This window comes from Alnus glutinosa, chromosome 4, assembly GCF_958979055.1.
Source record: "Alnus glutinosa chromosome 4, dhAlnGlut1.1, whole genome shotgun sequence".
Classification (NCBI taxonomy): domain Eukaryota; kingdom Viridiplantae; phylum Streptophyta; class Magnoliopsida; order Fagales; family Betulaceae; genus Alnus; species Alnus glutinosa.
Window position 1 is genome coordinate 16,919,250 of NC_084889.1, and position 18,661 is coordinate 16,937,910.

Here is an 18,661-nt window from a genome sequence, read left to right on the forward strand (position 1 = left end):
ATCCCCTTTCCTACATTTCCCAATTGGTAACAGCACCCCGTTTTGGGATGTATTGCCTTTGGATTGGGCGTCAGAAGGTGCTTTTGGGGAGGAGGCGTTGGCAATTCGGGATGCCATAGAAGAAGAATTTCAGCGTGACAAGATGATATCGCGTCAAAAGTCCAAAGGCAAGAGAGAGCTTCTGAATCTGCATATATCTATCAACTATGGTGACACTAAGCCTTCTACTAGGAGTAGGAAAGGAAAAAACCTTATGTTGTAGAGTTGTATGCTTGGGTTGGTTTGTGGGTCGTTCTTCAGGCTTTTGGTTTTTGCTTGGGATCTTTTGAGGGTTGTTGTTCTTGGGTTTTACCCTTTGTTTTTTGGGTTTGCTTGTATTTCGGGTTTAAGGTTTTGGGGGTGTTTTCATGTACTTTGGATGGGGGTTTCTTCTGGGATGTATTTTGTAGTTTGGGCTTTTTGGGAGTTTCTTCTGGATTTTGGGTTTTGGGGGGCTTTGGGTTTTGTGCGTGCGTAGGTTCTTGTGGGTTTTTTCTGTGGGTTAGCTGGGTGTTCCTGTGTATACTTCATGTGTACTTAGGAGCGCTTTTCGCTTTTTTAATAAAGTTTTCTTACTTATCAAAAAAAAAAAAACAGCACCTTGTTTTGTACCAGAAAGCAACCAAAAGTACCCTAGCGAGAGGGACTTCATTGATAATTGATTTATTTAATTTTGTAAGCCTGGGGCAGTGAAAATTGGTAGAAAAAAAAAGGTATAAACAGAAAAACAGATCAAGAGAAGTGCATGGGAAGGAGGTTTGAAATTTCTGAACAAAGGAGAGGATCAACTATTCAGAGAACTAACAAGCTTTGGTGGTTTCCCCTCCAAAAGACGTTTGTTCGCTATTAGATCCTTCTATAGTGTCTTGATTCGCACTGATGGCTCTCATTTCCCTTGGAAGAGTGTTTTGCAAACAAAAAATCCTTTGAGGGTGGCCTTTTTTCCTTGGTCGGCGGCCCTAGGTAAGATCCTTACTATAGACAATCTGAGGAAACAACATGTCATCGTGGTTGATAGGTGTTGTATGTGTAAAAGAAATGAAGAGTCTGTAGACCATCTTCTTCTCCATTGTGACGTTACCGGGGCTTTATGGAATGTTTTCTTTAGTAGATTAGGGTTGTCTTCGGTTATGCCTAGACGAATACTCGACTTATTCAGAACTTGAGGATGTTCAATAGGGCCCTTTTAGAGAAGTGGTCGTAGACTCGTAGCGTCATGTGCATGAGAGAGAGGCTTCGGGGAAAATTGTTGTGGATGCTAAATTTGGTAGTGGTTGGGGTGGGTGGTGTTTTGATCCCCCTAGGCCACATGGGGTGGGGCTTTGGAAGAATATTAAGTGGGGGTGGGATTTGTTTTTTAGCCATACCAGATTTGAGCTAGGAGACAGGTTCAAGATCAAATTTGGGGAAAACATGTGGTGCAGAGAGATGACCCTTAAGGAACCATTCCTGGTTTTATATGGCATTGCTCATGAGAAGAATGCATTTGTTGCAACTCACTTAGACTTTTCTAGTGGTTCCCTTAAGTGGGATGTTAGTTTTATTCAAGTGGCTCACGATTGGGAGGTAGATGTCTTGGCTTCCTTGTACACTTTGTTGTATTCCCCTCTTCTCACAAAGGGGAGTTTGATGTTCGATCCTTCAATAAGGTCATTGTTTGTATAGATGACATTCCTTTTCCCTGGAAGAGTATTTGACGGACCAAGGCTCCTTTGAAAGTGGCTTTTTTGCATGGTCGGCGGCTCTAGGAAAGATTCTTACCATGGACAATCTTAAGAAGAGGCATGTCATCATGGTTGATAAGTGTTGCATGTGCAAAAGGAATGAGGAGTCTGTGGACCACCTTCTTGTCCATTATGAAGTCATCTGCGCCTTATGGAATGCTATTTTCAGACACTTCAGGTTGTCTTGGATGATGCCTCAAAGGGTAGTTGATTTGTTCACTTGCTGGTAGACGGGTGGTCACTCTTGGAGTACTGTTATGTGGAAGATAGTGCCTTATTGCCTTTTGTGGTGCCTGTGGAGGGAACAAAATAATAGAAATTTCAAGGATCAAGAGCTCAAGACCTTTTATTCTCTTTATACTTGGACAGCTGCGTACTTAGCTCCTTTAGTAATTAGCTTTAATGATTTCCTTATTCTTTTTTCTTTTTCTAATTAAGCATTTCTCTTGTATACTTTTTGTGTACCTGGGTTGCGCTTTGCACTTTTAATGATAATTCACTTACTTGTCAAAAAAAATAAATAGTCAACTTCTATGCATTTTGGTAGACTGTTGATAGCGCTCAGAGTGCTGCAGTGTGGAAGATGATACCTTCATGCCTGTTGTGGTGATTACAAAAGTTTCGAGGACCTGATAGGTCTTTGGAGAAGACTAAGGCATTAGTTTTCTATACTCTGTATCTTTAGACAGTTGCTTTTGTTTCTCCTGTGATGATTAGTTATCATGATTATCTTGTTCTTTTTTCTTCTTCTAGTTAGGTGTTCTCTCATGTATACTTCATGTGTTACCCGGGAGCACCTTACACTTTTAATGATATCTCGATTACTTATTCAAAAAGAAATGTTCAAAGAGCTACCAAACTGCTAATAGCTTTCTATTTTTGGGGGGATTTCTTGCATTTACTCATAACGGTATCCAGCTTGTCAAAGAAAACGTATATAAACAACGGTCATGATTGGAAAAGTTCACTGAAAGCCATTCGTATACTAAGAGCACGTTTGATACACGAAATGGGTATTATTGAAAATATAAGAAGTTAGAATGGAATGACCATTCCATTTTTTTTTATATAGAAGTAGAGAAATTTTATAAAAAAATGTAGGTGCCCCTAAGCATACAAGAAGTATACAAAAGGATGCAAAAATAGAATAGGCAAAAAAGACGAGAAACATGAAAAGAAACACACACAAAGACCCAACCACAACAGAAATCCCCAAAGTACTCCAACAAAAACCCAAAAACCCTCAGCAACATTATAGCACGACAAGACCCCTCTTGCTTTTGCCCCAAGTAGAACCAAGACTCCTAGCATCATAATTGATATCGCACTCAAAGTTCTGTAGTTCTGTATTCCCTTTAATCTTAGGAGTGGAAACTGAGACCTCAAGACACTGCCCCTCAACCACTTGAGCCATGACATCCAAACGATCCCTGCAACATATGAACTTTTTTTTTGGTAGGTTTGTTTCTTATGCATCAATAGATATAAAGAACCCTAATGGGAATTACGCACAATATTTGTTGATATGTTCAGTATTTGTTTATGAATCCTATTAAAGTTGTTGATATGCGTTTGTTTCTTATGTTTTTGCTATACACTAACAAGTGACAATGCATGATGATATTTGTGCAATTGTGCTTGTTATTTTTGTTGTGCACTAATTATGTTATTTTTTTTAATAAATGGTAATATTTTATAAACTGTTGATGATTTTTTTTTAAATTAATCGTAGATTAATGGATGGTAATTCAAATAGTGGTGCTAAGAATATTGGTTCTATTGCTGGTGCTTCGGCTTCATCTACTCCTAGTCTTTTAGATAACACTACGCCTACTATTGATAATGAGAATGTTGAATGCGTTGGTAATAGTTGTAGTGGACCTACAACAAATATTGGTACTCAGAATCCTAGTTCAAGTCTCCCACCGAAACCTAAAAAAAAAAAAAAAATGAGCAGACATCATTTGTATAGGAACATTTTACCAAGGTAGAGGGGGGTGATCCCGAAGATCCTAAATCAAAATGCAAATATTGTAACAAATTGTTTAGTAGTCGCTCCAGAAGGCTAGGTACTTTATCCATGCTATCACATCTGAAAAATAGTTGCAAAAAATATCCTAGTAGGTTTGGCAAATTAGATAAGTCACAATCAAAGTTGAGTTTTAATGCTAAGAAGGAAGGACAAGTGGGAGAAGGATCTGTCGGTAATCTTGTCATTGCGAAATATAATGTTAAGAAAATAAGGGAAGCTTTGGCTAGGATGATAATTGTGTATGAGTTGCCTTTTAAGTTTGTTGAGGGTGAAGGGTTTCACGATTTCATGAAAAAAGTTGAGTCTAGGTTTCAAATTCCTTCTCGTTACACTGTGATGAAGGAGTGTATAAAGATCTTTATATCTAAGAAAGAAAAGTTCTTTTTTTCATCAGTAATAAACTGGTCTTTTTAAATATATCTGAGAAGGAAAAGTTGAGGGCAATGTTCTTAACAACCGGTGCTCGGGTTTGTCTTACCACTGATACGTGGACGTTGGTGCAAAATCTTAATTATATGTGTATTACTTGCCATTTTATTGATACTAACTGAAATTTACACAAAAGAATTATAAATTTTTCTTTAATTCCTTTTTTTTTATAAGTAAATTAGTCTTATTGAAAGCGTAAGGCACCCCTATGTATACTGAAAGTATACAAAATGAAACACCTAACTAGAAATAGAAAAACAGACAAGGAAATCGGCAAAACTAATCGACAGTGGGGACAAAAAAAGCCACCGTCCAAAGATACAAAGTATGAAAAAACGAAGCTAAAATATCCTCCATGGAACTCTTCAAATCCTCGAAACACCTAAGATTTCTTTCCTTCTAAACACATAAAAAAATGCAAATTGGCACCATCTTTAAAATCACAGCACTCATCGGCCTTCCAGACTTCCACCAATAGGCAAACAAGTCGATAACTCTTCTAGACATAACCCAAGACATACCAAAACGAGTAAAAATGCTATTCCACAAAGCGAAAGCCACATCGCAATGAAGGAGATGGTCCACTGATTCCTCATCTCTCTTGCACAAGCAACATCTGTCCACAATTATGATATGCCTCTTCTTAAGATTATCCACAATAAAGATCTTGCCTAAGGCTACCGATCACGAAAAAAAAAAAAAACACCCTCGAAGGAGCCTTAGTGCGCCGCACACTCTTCCAAGGGAAGTGTCTACCTTCAGAATAGGCCAAGGAGTTGAAGAAGGACTTGAACTTGAACAATCCTTTCTTGGAAGAAACGCACCAGAGCCTATCTGCACGATCTCTAATCACCATGGCTGAGTGCAACACCTGGAAGAAAGAAGCAAAGACATCCACTTCCCAATCATGCGCCTCTCTAACAAAGCTCACATTCCACTAAGTAGAACCACCCAAAATCTCCATATTATCCACAACTAAGGCATCCTTCACCAAGCAATACCAAAGAGATCAGGAAAAGATTCCTTCAGAACCATATCCCCGCACCACAGAACATGTCAAAATTGTCATAACCCCATCCCCCACCTCAAATCTAGCAGAACCAGAGAAAGTTTCCCACCCTTTCCTAATGTTCTTCCACAACCCCACTCCAAAGTCACCTACAGACTCAAGGGAGCACCACCTACCCCACAAACTGCCAAACTTGGAGTCCACCACAACTCTCCACCAAGCATCTCTCTCAATCCCAAACTGCCACAACCATTTACCTAACAAAGTGCGGTTAAACATCAACAAGTTCATAATACCCAGCCCCCCTTTTGAAATTGGGGTACAAACCTTCAACCAACTCAGCAAGTGATATTTGAACTCTTCACCAATCCCACCCCATAGAAAATCTATTTGTAACTTCTCAATGCAAGCAGCAACACTCCTCGAGATAGGGAACAAAGACAAATAATATGTAGGTAAATTGGTGAGGGTACTCTTTTTTTTTTTTCTTTTGATGACAAGGAACCCCTCCAAGGCAGGGTCATTTCGTGTACCCACCTCTATCAGGTAAACTTCAAACCCATGTAAAGCGCTCCCTCCACACGGTTGGCGAGGGTACTCTTAATAAGGGTGACTCTACCACTCTTGGAGAGGTATAATCTTTTCCAGCTGACCAATCGATGCTTTATGTTCTCGATTACCCCGTCCCAAATATGAGTGGACTTATAGGAGGCCCCCAAAGGAAGACCAAGATAGTTCACTGGCAAGGAGGCAACCCCACACCCTAGTATGCCGGCTAACCTTCCCACTTGATCTAAATACCCTACAGGAATTAAATTTGACTTTTCCAAATTAACCTTCAAGCCCGAAGCAGCTTCAAACAGAAGTAAGAGACTCTGCAAATATCGCAACTAAGAAGAACGAGCACTACAAAAGATCAAAGCATCATCGGCAAACAGAAGATGAGAAAAAGTAGCATTACCAACTTTGAAACCTTCCAGCAAACCCCCACTAACTACAGCAAAAATCATATGGCTCAAAACCTCCATCACAAACACAAACTATAAGGGTGATGGAGGATCCCCTTGTCTCAACCCACGAGAACTACTGAAAATACCATTAGGAGAGCCATTGACTAACACCGAAAACCACACAGAAGAAACACAATGAGCTATCCACGAACACCATTTCCCCCCAAAACCACACATCCTCAGCATATACAAAAGAAAATCCCAATTTACATGATTGTATGCTTTCTCCAAATCCATTTTACAGATAACGCCTGGCTCACCTGATCTTAATCTACTATCAAGGCATTCATTAGCAATAAGGATCGAATCGAGGATCTGCCTACCTTTGATGAAAGCACTCTGAGATTTGGATATGACCTTCTCCAAAACCAACTTCAATCTGTTTGCTAGAACTTTAGCAATAATCTTGTAAATTCCTCCCACAAGACTAATAGGCCGAAAGTCTTTGAGGGAATTAGCACCAGGAATCTTTGGAATAAGCGAAATGAACGAAACATTAAGGCTCTTCTCAAACAAACCTCTAGCATGAAGTCATAAAATACCTTCAGAATGTCCAAGCTCAAGATATCCCAGCACGCTTGGAAGAAAGCCATAGAGAAACCATCAGGACCCGGCACCTTATCACCATTCATAGCTAACACTACCTTCTTAATCACAAATGAGAGACAATTGGGAAGAAGGTGGAGTCTTGTATGCTTGAGTGGGAGTATTAGTAACATTTTTACCATCACAGTTGACAATATTTTTTTTTTTTATAAGAAAGAAAAGTTTTATTAGCACCCCTAAATACACAGAGAGTATACACAAGAACAACCAAAGCTAACCCACAAAAAACACGGTTGACAATGTTAGTGCTAATGATACTGCTATTGAGTACTTGAAGAGGAAAATGAGAGATAAGGTGACACCATGTTGGAGAATGAGTTTATGCATATGAGGTGTTGTGCACACATACTAAATCTTATTGCAACTAATGGTTTGAAAGAGGTTAGTGACTCTATTGTGAAGGCTCGAAATGCAGTGAAATACATGAAATCTTCACCTTCAAGCTTTGAGAAGTTTAAGCATTGTGTGGAGAGAGAACAAATTCAATTTAAAGGTTTGTTGTGTCTTGATGTTTGAACTAGATGGAACTCCACATATAAGATATTAGAAGCCGCTGAAAAATGTCAAAGTGCTTTGCAACTTATGGAAGATGAAGATGGACACTTTGTTTCTACGTTGTTTGAAGAAGAGCAAGGGAGAAGGGGTTTGGGACCTCCTACTTTTAATGATTGGAAAAATGTTAAGGCTTTTCTCAAGTTTCTGAAACTTTTTTATGATGTGACCATGCGACTTTCGGGCTCTTTGTATGTAACATCTAATATGTACTTCCAAGATATTTGTGGCATTCAAGCACATTTAAAAGCTTTTAGTGAAAGTGGTTATTACGTATTGAGTGTCATGGCGGAAAAAATGAAGGTAAAGTACAACAAGTATTGGGGGGATCTTGATAGGGTTAACTTGATGCTGTTTGTTGTGCAACTCGAATGATTACAAAAGGGAGGCACCACATCAACAAATTGTATAATCACTATGAAATCACTGGTGGGAGTTCATCTCAGGTTCATCATGTTGGTGATTCATCTCAATGTTCATCAATCATAATCGCTGACAGTGATAATAGTGACCATTCACTTCACTTCATGAATAAGGTTCATAAGTATTGAGCTTCTAAAAGTGATGTAGAAAGCAAATCGGAGATAGATTGGTATTTGATGAAGGATGTCGAAAAATTGAATGCTAATTTTGATATTTTACATTGGTGGAAGGTGAACTCAACCAAATTCCTAATACTTGCCCAAATAGCACGAGATGTTTTGATCATTCTCGTTACAACGGTTGCTTCAAAGTCGGATTTTAGCATCGGAGGTTGTGTATTGGATCCTTTTCAAAGTTTGTTGGCTCCAAGTACACTTGAAGCCTTGATATATTCACAAAATTGGTTAAGGTCAAAACCCATAAGTGATGGCAATAGTAATGATTTAGAGAAAGTTAATGCTGAAAGTTATAGGCTCGAATCAGGTAAGCTTTCTATTATTCACAAGTTAATTTATATAATTATTTTCTTAATCTATTTATCAGTTTGAATTATGATTGTAAATCATTTTTTTTTTCATTCTCTTTTGTAGAAATAATGTTGAAGAACGTCATCATTTTGCTTAATGATGATTAGTTGAAGGTGTTGTTATGCTGGGTTGCTGGTTTTTTGCTGCTAGTTTAGAGCATTCAGTTGTAATGGGACTGCTGGTTTAGTGTTTTGGTGGATGTTGCATGTTGGTTTATCTTTTATTATTTAATGGTTTATATTTTATGTAACTTTTAAGCTTTATGTTTGTTGGATCTTTTAAGTTTAATGTCTTCAATGTGCTGAACTTTTAAGTTTTTGTGGGTAGTATGCTGAACTTTTAAGTAAACTGAAAATAAGCCCAGGTTTTTTTTTTTTTCAAATTTTCAATCAAAGAAATTGAAACTAAGCACAGGTTTGTTTTTTCAAATTTTCCATTAAAGAAACTAAAAATAAGCCCAGGTTTTTTGGTCTGATTTTTTCAATTAAAAGTAAGACCAGATTTTATTGGGCCCAATCAAGTTAGATGAGAAAAGTAAAAGAAAAAATAAAAACTAAAATACCTGCCCCGCCCCGAAACCGCCCTACCCCGTAAGACCCGCATCCCAACAGATGACCAACCAAAAATGCAGGTTGCAGATCACGGGTTTGAAACCCATGAGTTGCGGGCCAGGTCTAAGAAATAAGTAAAATCCAGCCTGATCTGGCCCGCGCACACCCTGCTAGGAACCACCGCCAAAGAAGCTTGCTGCGAAGAGCTCTAGACCGGGGCAAGCAAACCAAGGCCTTGGCTCAGCATCTCCAGTGAAAAGAGATAATCTCACTGGAATTGAACCAAAATTCCTGACTAAAAGTAGGGGATCAGAACATTGGTTTTTTCCATCGTGTTGGTAATTCACATAGAAGAAACAACTTTATCTCCGGTCTTTGTATTGAAGGTAGTGTTACTTCCGAGCAAGAGGTGATTAAAGATACTATTTCTAAATACTATACGAATCTCTTTACCAAAACAGCTCCTTGGCGCCCCAAATTCGATGGTTTGGAGCTCTCCTATTTAGATTCTTCAGAAGCGCTTTGGCTGGAGAGAGCATTTCAAGAGGAGGAGGTTCTTCAAGCGTTGCTTAGTATGGATGAAGACAAAGCGCCGAGCCCTGATGGCTTCACTATTGCTTTTTTTTATTCTCGTTGGTCTATTGTGAAGGCTAATCTTAAGAGTCTTTCATAACTTCCACGAGCATGTGAGGTTTGAGAAGAGCCTAAATGCTACCTTTATTGCTCTCATCCCTAAGAAGATTGGACAGTTGGAGCTAAGGGACTTCAAACCTATCAACCTGATAGGGAGTGTTTATAAGATCTTGGCAAAAGTTCTTGCTAGTAGATTGAAGCATGTGTTGGGAGCAGTTATTTCAAATAGCCGGAATGCATTTATTTGGGGGGAGACAAATTCTAGACTTAGTTCTTATAGCCAACGAGTGCTTGGACAGCAGGATGAGATCAGGTATTCCTAGTGTTTTGTGCAAACTAGACATAGAAAAGGCTTATGACTATGTCAACTGGGATTTCCTCTCTTATCTATTGAGGCGTAGTGGGTTTGATTCTAAATGGAAGAAGTGGATTTCTACTTGTATTTCCACGGCCCGCTTTTCTATTTTTTTTTATAAGTAGTTTCATATCATTACTAAAACGCAAATAGGCGCAACCCTAGTACACAGGGAGTATACAAGAAGAAAGAGAACATAAATTAAAAAAATCTGCAAAAGTAGAAACAATCAAGCTATGATGTGCCACTATCCAAAGATGTAATGTGCTAAGCAGAAGCTTACTCAATTCTATCACCGGTGTCTCTATGTTTACAAAGTGTCAAGCATTCTCCCAAAAAAAAAAGTGTTGAGCATTCCTCTCACGCCAAAGACACTACATTAAACACAACGGAGCCAACCTTCAGAATTCCTTAACAGTACCACACCCAACCGAACCACCCCAGTTGTACAACAAATCAATGACTCGTCTTGGCATAACCCACTATACTCCAAACAAAATAAAAATATAGCTACATACTTCTCTAGCAACGTCACAATGAAGCAATAGGTGATCAATGAACTCCTCACTCTTCTTAGACATACAGCACCACTCAACCACCACAATATTCCTCTTTCGCAAATTATCTTGTGTCAAAATTTTCCCCAAGGCTGTTATCCACACAAAAAACACTACAATCAAAGGAGCCTTTACTCACCAGATACTCTTCCATGAAAATGAAGGATCATCCTGGCTAGTTAACACTTTATCGAACAACTTCACTTCAAACTTACCCCTCTTGGACGCTCCAGCCTAATCTATCCTCATCTCCATGTCGTAAATGGAAAGAATACAACCACTCAAAGAAATAGAGTGCATGCTCCATCTCTCGATCTTGGACTAGCAGTGTAAAAAATTACATTCCAATGGATGATCCCATCTTGAAAGAGCATATTATCTGCCACCCACGCATCTTTGCACAGAGAAATACTAAACAAAGTCAGATAAGAGAGCTTCGACAGTCTATCCCCACACCAATGATCATGCCAGAAGCTTACTTTGATCCAACCCTCACTTCAAAAAAGACAAAATTGAAAAACTTATCACACCCCCTTCTAATATGTTTCCAAAATCCCACTCCATATGTCCCCATTACCTCCTTTGAACACCAACCACACCTCATACTCTCATATTTATTTCGATCACCAATCTCCATAAGGCCTCTCTCTCCATAGTATACCGCCACAACCACTTTCCCAACAAGGTTTGATTAAACTGAATAAAATTTCGAACTCCTAATCCACCTAATTTTATCGGAGTGCAAATCCTCCTCCAATACACTAAATGAAATTTAACCTCATCCCCAAGGCCACCCCATAAAAAATCCCTTTGAAGTCTCTCGAGTCTATTAGCCACGCCCCTTGGAATAGGGAACAATGGCAAGTAATGCGTAGGGTAGGTTGTAAATAGTACTTTTAAGTAGAGTCAACTGACCACCCTTCGATAAATAAAGTTTCTTCCAACTAGCCAACCAACATTCCATTTTCTCAGCACTCCATTCCAAAAAGCAGTGGCCTTATATGAAGCACCCAACAGCAAACCCAAATATTTCATTGGCAATGTAGCAACTCTACGTCCAAGAAGATGAGCCAACTCTTCGACATCTTCCACTTCTCCGATAGGAACAATTTCAAATTTGTCTAAATTGATTCTCAAACCCGAAACTGCTTCAAAACATAAGAAAATACAAGGCAGGTGTCAAATTTGTTTGGAATGCGCACCAAAAAAAAGTAGCGTATCATCGGAGAAAACCCTGTCAAGAGACCCTGATCCATTGTTGCATTCAACATCCAGCTTAATGCCTCTATAACCACCACAAACAATAGAGGTGAAAACGGATTCCCCTGCCGCAGCCCATGAGTAAAAAAACTGGACGGAGTTCCATTCACAAGTATGGAAAATCTCACCATCAAAATACAAAACTCTATCCAATCCCTCCATATCTCCCCAAAACCACATATACTAAGCAAATAAAGTAAAAAATTCCCAGTTGACATGATCATACGCATTCTCCAAATCCAATTTGCACAACACCCTAGATTCCCCCGATCTAAGTTGACTATCTTAGCATTCATTAGCAATAAGCACTAAATCCAAAATTTGTCGACCTCCAATGAAGGCATTCTGTGAGTTGGAAATAATCTTGCTCAAGGCCGACGTAAGCCTGTTAGTGAGAACCTTTGAGATAATTTTATACACCCCACCCACATGACTACAGGCCGGAAATCCTTCACAGCCACAGCATCTGTCTTCTTTGGAATCAGATAAACCAACGTTGCATTAAAGCTCTTCTCAAACTATCGTCGACTGTGAAATTCTGAAAACACAACCACAATATCCTTTTTCAATACTTCCCAACACTTGTGAAAAAAAGTCATGGTGAAACCATTCGGTCCCAGCGCCTTATCACCATTCAATTCCCTCACCACCTCATGCTACTCAAACTCCCTTTCTAACCAAGTACTCTCATTCGCATCAAGAGACTATCCATCCTTGGCCGCCAAATACACAACTTAGAATACAATTTGCTATAAAAATGTACTATAAGCTCCTTTATCTCCATTGGATTATTGGACATAGAACCCTTCGATAAATAAAGATTCCACATGATTATTTATTCTATGTGAGTCTGCCACCCTACGAAAAGAAATTGGTGTTTTTGTCCCCATGGGATCTCTTTTGGATTGGGTTATTGTAAATGTTCCTAATTTCGACTCCAAGACTCTGGTAGATTTGATTTGTTTTTTAGAATGTATTAGCCTTTAGGGTTTTCGGCTCTCTTTTATACTTTTCGTGTACGAGGGCTTTGCCCTTTTCTTTCAATAAAATTATTATTATTCATCAAAAAACAATTCACCCGCCTCCCCCAATCCCCCTATCATCCTCCCAAAGCCGACGTGGCATGGTCCCACACAGCATTTAGTGTAGGGAGATTGATTTTTTGGTTGGGCGAACCACAACACAAAGGCTTTAGGGGGATAGGGTTTGATGTATAGCATTATGCTTACTCATAAGGGTATCCGGCTTCTCAACGAAAACATATATGAACGGCAGTCATGATTGGAAGAGTGCATTGAAAGCCATTCGTATACTAAGAGCGTGTTTGGTACACGAAATGGTTATTCCTTAGGAGTTAAAATGGGTATTCCTGGAAATATAAGAAGTTTGAATGGAATGACTATTCCTTTTTTAGACCTTTTTTTTCTAACAACACAGATGCTCTCAATGGAATTGAACCAAAATTCTTAAAATAACCAAGATTTATGATAATAATTTTTAAAAGAAAAAAAAGTTCTAATGGGTGGCCGACCACCTTAACAGAAAACCGAGGGTGGACAAGACCACCGCCGACAATGCTTGGGGGGTGGCTGTGATTAGGGGTGAAAATGCGGATGCGGTTATTAACAATATCCACATCCGCATAATGCAATCATCACATTTAGGCATCCGCATCCACACCCGCATCATTTGCTTACTATCCGCATCCGTGGGGTTATTGCTGTTATTAAATGCGGTTATTATTCGCTATCAGCATATGAGGTAATGAGCATTTTGAATTACTATCTAAATCTATATGAAAGATTAAATAATGCGGTTATTACTATATGCAAGCTTAAATAAATTAATATTTAACTTGTTATACAATTCACGATTATCAACCATACAGGGTGCAGGGTCATTGTCTCATAGAGTAATCAGGATTTGGATTACCCTAAGAAAATAAAAAAGTAAATGTCATGAGGTATGACTTTGAGATGATAGTAAAAAAAACCTAACATAACTTAAAGATCCTAAACTTACCAAATTCAAAACAACAATGTTTTAGTGAATTTAATTAAATATATATTATATATAAAGGGAATGTGGATGCGATTAATAATCGGATCCACATACCTTAAAACCGATATCCTCATCTATATGCGAATATTGGTTTTTGTTAACCACATCAGCATATGCAAATAGTGGTTAGGTGCGGATAGTAGATGCGGGCGGTTATTATCAACCCGCATTTTCCACCCTAGCTGTGGCCACTCCCGATGAGCATTTGGCAATGCTCTTGGCCAACCCCAATGGCACTAGGGTGCTCGCACAACCCCCAGTGTTTTATAGAATATTCAAAGTTCTTTTTATATAAATTTTGGGTTTGAAAAATAAATAAATAAATAAGGTGGGTTTTTTGAAAAACACATTCATATGTTCCTTTAGAAATAGCTCCTTTCATTTTTTAGAGGAATAGTTATTCCTCTATTTAGGGGATTAGCCATTCCCATTGGAATGGTTATTATCAAAAATGGTGGGCAACCAAACAAAGATAGAAATAGCTATTTCATTCCAATGATCTATTCCGCATACCAAACAAGCCCTAAGTTGAATTTGTATTGTCGCTCATTTTTTTTTTCAAGTGGTGACCATAGAAGAATAAATTGCAAAACTCAAAAAGTTCCAAGTCGTATTGGTTCTACTCAAGACTATATCTCCCTTCTCCTGTATTGCTTGTTATTGCAAATAAATGCGAGAAAAAAAAAAAAATATATATATATATATATATATATATATATATATATATATATATATATATATATATATATATATATATATATAATAGCATTACATGTGATTCTCCCATGTCACATATCAATTACGTATCAATGAACGCCAATCCATTCGCATATCAAACAAAACATCTAAACGGTTCCACGCTGCAGCTGCCTCATATCCATCAATATGACTCAGCATTATCAAACCCAACACTCTAAACAAGTGCCCGACAACAATGAATGTAATACCAATCATTTAGCAATACCATTAATGGCACTAGGCGTAGTAGCCCCACAATTATACTTGCGGTTTGTCAGTAACTAAAGACAGTCTCCAAATAAAACCCAATTCCCAAGCAATCAAATCAAATTAAATTAAAACGAATGAGAAAGAGAAGACATGGTTGGGAAATGGATCGAAAAGCAAACCTCATTTTCTTCCTCGGGAGGCGGACGGGGAGGGAACAGCTGCTTGAGCTTGGACAAATCGACGGCGAGGTCAACGCCGCACTGAGGGCAGGCGAACCTGGCCAGACCGTGGGGCACATTGAGGATGGCCTTGCAGTGTGCGCAGGGGACCTGGATCTTCGTGGGATCGATGCCGTGGGCCGGCACGTTCTGCTGCGACGAAGCTAGCGGAGGCGGAGCCGGAGGGGTAGCCACCTTCAACTGCACTCTCATAAGCTCCGGCGGCAGCATCTGAGGCAATTGGCACGTGGGGCACACGAACTCCGTCACGCCCCCAGCCACCGTCAAGATCAGTTTGCAACCGGCGCACCGCACCTGAACCCCACCACCACCGCTCACCGCCTGCGTCGGCGGAGGCACCGATGGCTGACTCATATTATTTTCTCGATCACTCACTCGCTCTCTCGCTCACTAATGCTTGCTAGACAGATACGTGTGGAAGTGTATGTATAGGTTAGGGCGCGAAGAGGGTTCAAGGGGTTTCTTCGTTGGCGCTTCGGCTCCCTCGCTCCCTCGCTCTCTCTCTCTCTCTCTCTCGCTCGCTTTTGGATTTTCCTTAATTATTTTTTGTCGAGGGAGAGAAATGAGGCCATGACGTTTGAAATGAATCATCTATAAGGCTTAAGGGGGAGAGAGTACCCAACTTACCACTCATGCTCAGAATGTGGCACGTGCAACAACTAGCACGTGATAATAACTGTTTTGTTCTATTTATAAGCAATCATGTTTATAGAGTGATTCCTTTATTACTCAAAATTAGATAACCAAACATGTTTTGTTATACACATGGTTTGTTGCACAATTTCTCTGAAAATATATATAGCCGATAGATAACCTAGAATGCTGTGAAAGTGTATAGATTTTCAAATTATCATGCACATGTGTTAATAAAATGGGTCGCTTCTCACCTTGTATTTAGAAGCATTCCCATAGAATCTCTCATTCTCTCTTCTATTCGGATCAAGAAATGAAAAAATCCTCCTTTGTAATTCATTTTTCCTCATCAATTAGGTAAAAAAAAAAAAACCCCTTACACTAATACTATAGATATATAATACAATCCACATGTGCGACACGTATATGTTACACACTAATACAAACAAGTTCGATATAATAGTCCGTTACATACTCATTTAGCAATAATTACAGACAAAATAATAATAATTACTGTAGCACCAAACATTATACCACAGTGTTTTCTTATCGGTATTACCCAATTCTCTACAATAGGATTGGTTTGTTCATGACTGTATTTATAACACCCCTAGTCCTAGACTCTTGTGGGCATATCATTATTGTTATAAATAGGCTTAGAGCTACACTAGCAAAATAGTTAAAGAGTTTATAACAGGTATATTTAGCTATTTTGAGCTTTTTTATGTCTCCAACAGATTAACTCATAGGAGCTAAAATGCATTTATTGCTATAATGAAGAGCAATTTTTTGCTACTTAATGTAGCAAACTAGAAGAATTAAATAATAATTCTCGGTCACCTCTCTCCTCTCTCCTCTCTCCTCTCTCTCTCTGCCATTTCAACACCCAAGCTAAAATTTAGCTGTCGCTGCCTCTCTCTCTCTACTGAAATTTAGTGTACCTCAAACATTGTTGGTTGTTCTTGATAATGGGGCGGTCGTGGAAGATAAGGGTTTCATCAACGCAATCCCGAATGCCTAGATTCCAGAACCCTCTCCCTATCCGTCTCTTCTCTCTCCCTCTCCAAGATTACTTACGATCGTGTGACGCAGCACGGGGCGCGCAGTGCGGTGGCTAGTTGGTGTATGGCCCAATGGTTTCTAGGTAGAAATGGTAGCACCGTTTGGAGACAACGGCTAGGTGTGGATGGGAACCCTGAGACACTGCTCACAGAAGAGTGTGACGTAGCGGAAGACTAAGGTAACTAATCAAAGAACAGCATCTTCGATTCTGCAAGGAGAAGCGTCTTCGTCTTCTACCCCAAAAGATAAAACAAGCTCAAAGGCTAAAAGAAAGATAAAACTCCGCAGAGTATTTGAGAGAGAATTCTCTGATTTTATAATAATTTAATTGATTGAGTTTTTACATAATAAGCAAGCCTATTTATAGGAGAGAAATACTTGTAGAAAAAGTAATCATAATCCTAATAGTAATAGTAAACCTTATTCTAATAACAATAGTAAACATTATCCTAGTAGTAAAAGTAAACCTTATTTTAAAAGGAAATCAAATAAATAAAAACTATTTATTAGGGATCTTCTAGAAACTTCTAAGGACCTTCATGTGCTACATCAGTCTCCCCTTCTTGAAAAGAACTCGTCCTCGAGTTAAATTCCGACTCCGCTTGAGGGAAATATTCAAAAATGTCTGCCACGTTGAATGTTGAAGATATCGCCAAGTCCTCGGGAAGGTCAATGACATATGCATTATCGTTAATCTTTTTAAGTATTTTGCATGGACCGTACTTCTTATTCCTCAGCTTTCCAGAAACACCAGTCGGTAATCGCCCCTTGCGTAGATATACCATCACAAGATCTCCTTCTTGAAAAATCTTTGATCGTCGACCCTTGTCTCCTGTTGCCTTGTACTTAGCATAGGATTTTTCTAGATGCTGACGAACTCCCTCTTGGGTAGCTTTCACCCGTTCTGCTAAATGCTCCGCTGCCACACTTACTCCTGGTAACTTAGGTAAAGCTGCCAGATCTACTGCAAGTCTTGGAGTTCTCCCATAGACGACTTCGAATGGTGCCTTCCCCGTAGATCGATTCACCATGTTGTTGTAGGCAAACTCAGCCTGAGCTAAAGCTAGGTCCCACTGCTTCGGTTTGTCGCCTGCAATACAACGAAGTAAATTACCTAGGGTTCGATTAACAACTTCTGTCTGCCCGTCCGTCTGAGGATGACTTGTGCTACTAAAATTCAATGCTGTGTCGAACCGCCTCCATAATGTTCGCCAAAAGTGAGACAAGAACTTGGTGTCTCGGTCAGAAGTGATAGACTTTGGAATCCCATGCAATCGAACCACCTCTCGAAAAAATAGATTGGCCACTTGAACAGCATCAGATGTTTTCTTGCAAGCAACAAAGTGAGCCATTTTGGAAAATCTATCCACAATTACTATTATAGAATCTGCTCCTCGTTGGGTTCTCGGGAGACCCAATACAAAATCCATAGATACATCTTCCCATGGTGCTTCCGGTATTGGTAGAGGCATGTATAATCCCGTATTTTGAGTTTGTCCCTTGGCGACTTGACAAGTCTGGCATCGTCGAACAAAATTACCTACTTCTTTCTTCAGTTGCGGCCAGTAATATCGCTCTTCGACCAGAGCAATAGTCTTGTCTCTTCCTAGATGACCACCCAAGCCTCCAGCATGTAATTCTCGGATTATTTGTTCTCGTAAGGAACTCCTTGGAATGCATAGCCGATTCCCACGAAATAAATACTCCTCCTGAATGTGTATCTCGGAAACTGGTTGCCCCGCCTTGCAATGCTTCCAAGTCTCACCAAAATCCTCATCTTCCTCATATAACTCCTTTAGGCACTCGAATCCAGTCACTTCAGCTTTCATAGTTATCAGCAAGGTAGCTCGACGGCTCAAAGCATCAGCTACACGATTTAGTTTGCCCGACTTATGCTTGAGAGAAAAAGTGAACCGTTGGATATAAGAAACCCACCGAGCATGCATCCGATTTAGATTCTTTTGACTATTGATGAACTTTAATGCTTGATGATCGGTATAGAGGACAAACT

The 18,661-nt window shown here is 39.3% G+C and overlaps 1 protein-coding gene across 2 annotated transcripts in view; it reads right to left on the reverse strand.

Annotated features, from left to right (window-relative positions):
• Positions 1-15,520, reverse strand: part of LOC133866809 (protein FORGETTER 1) — a 50,327-nt gene extending 34,807 nt beyond the window's left edge. For both annotated transcript variants that reach the window (XR_009899925.1, XM_062303458.1), the window contains exon 1: positions 14,896-15,520. Coding sequence is in view for 1 of the 2 variants with exons in the window: in XM_062303458.1 (XP_062159442.1) it covers positions 14,896-15,309 (414 nt within the window). In the remaining variant the exon portion in view is untranslated. The remainder of the gene's footprint in view (positions 1-14,895) is intronic.
• Between the last annotated feature and the right edge of the window lie 3,141 nt (positions 15,521-18,661).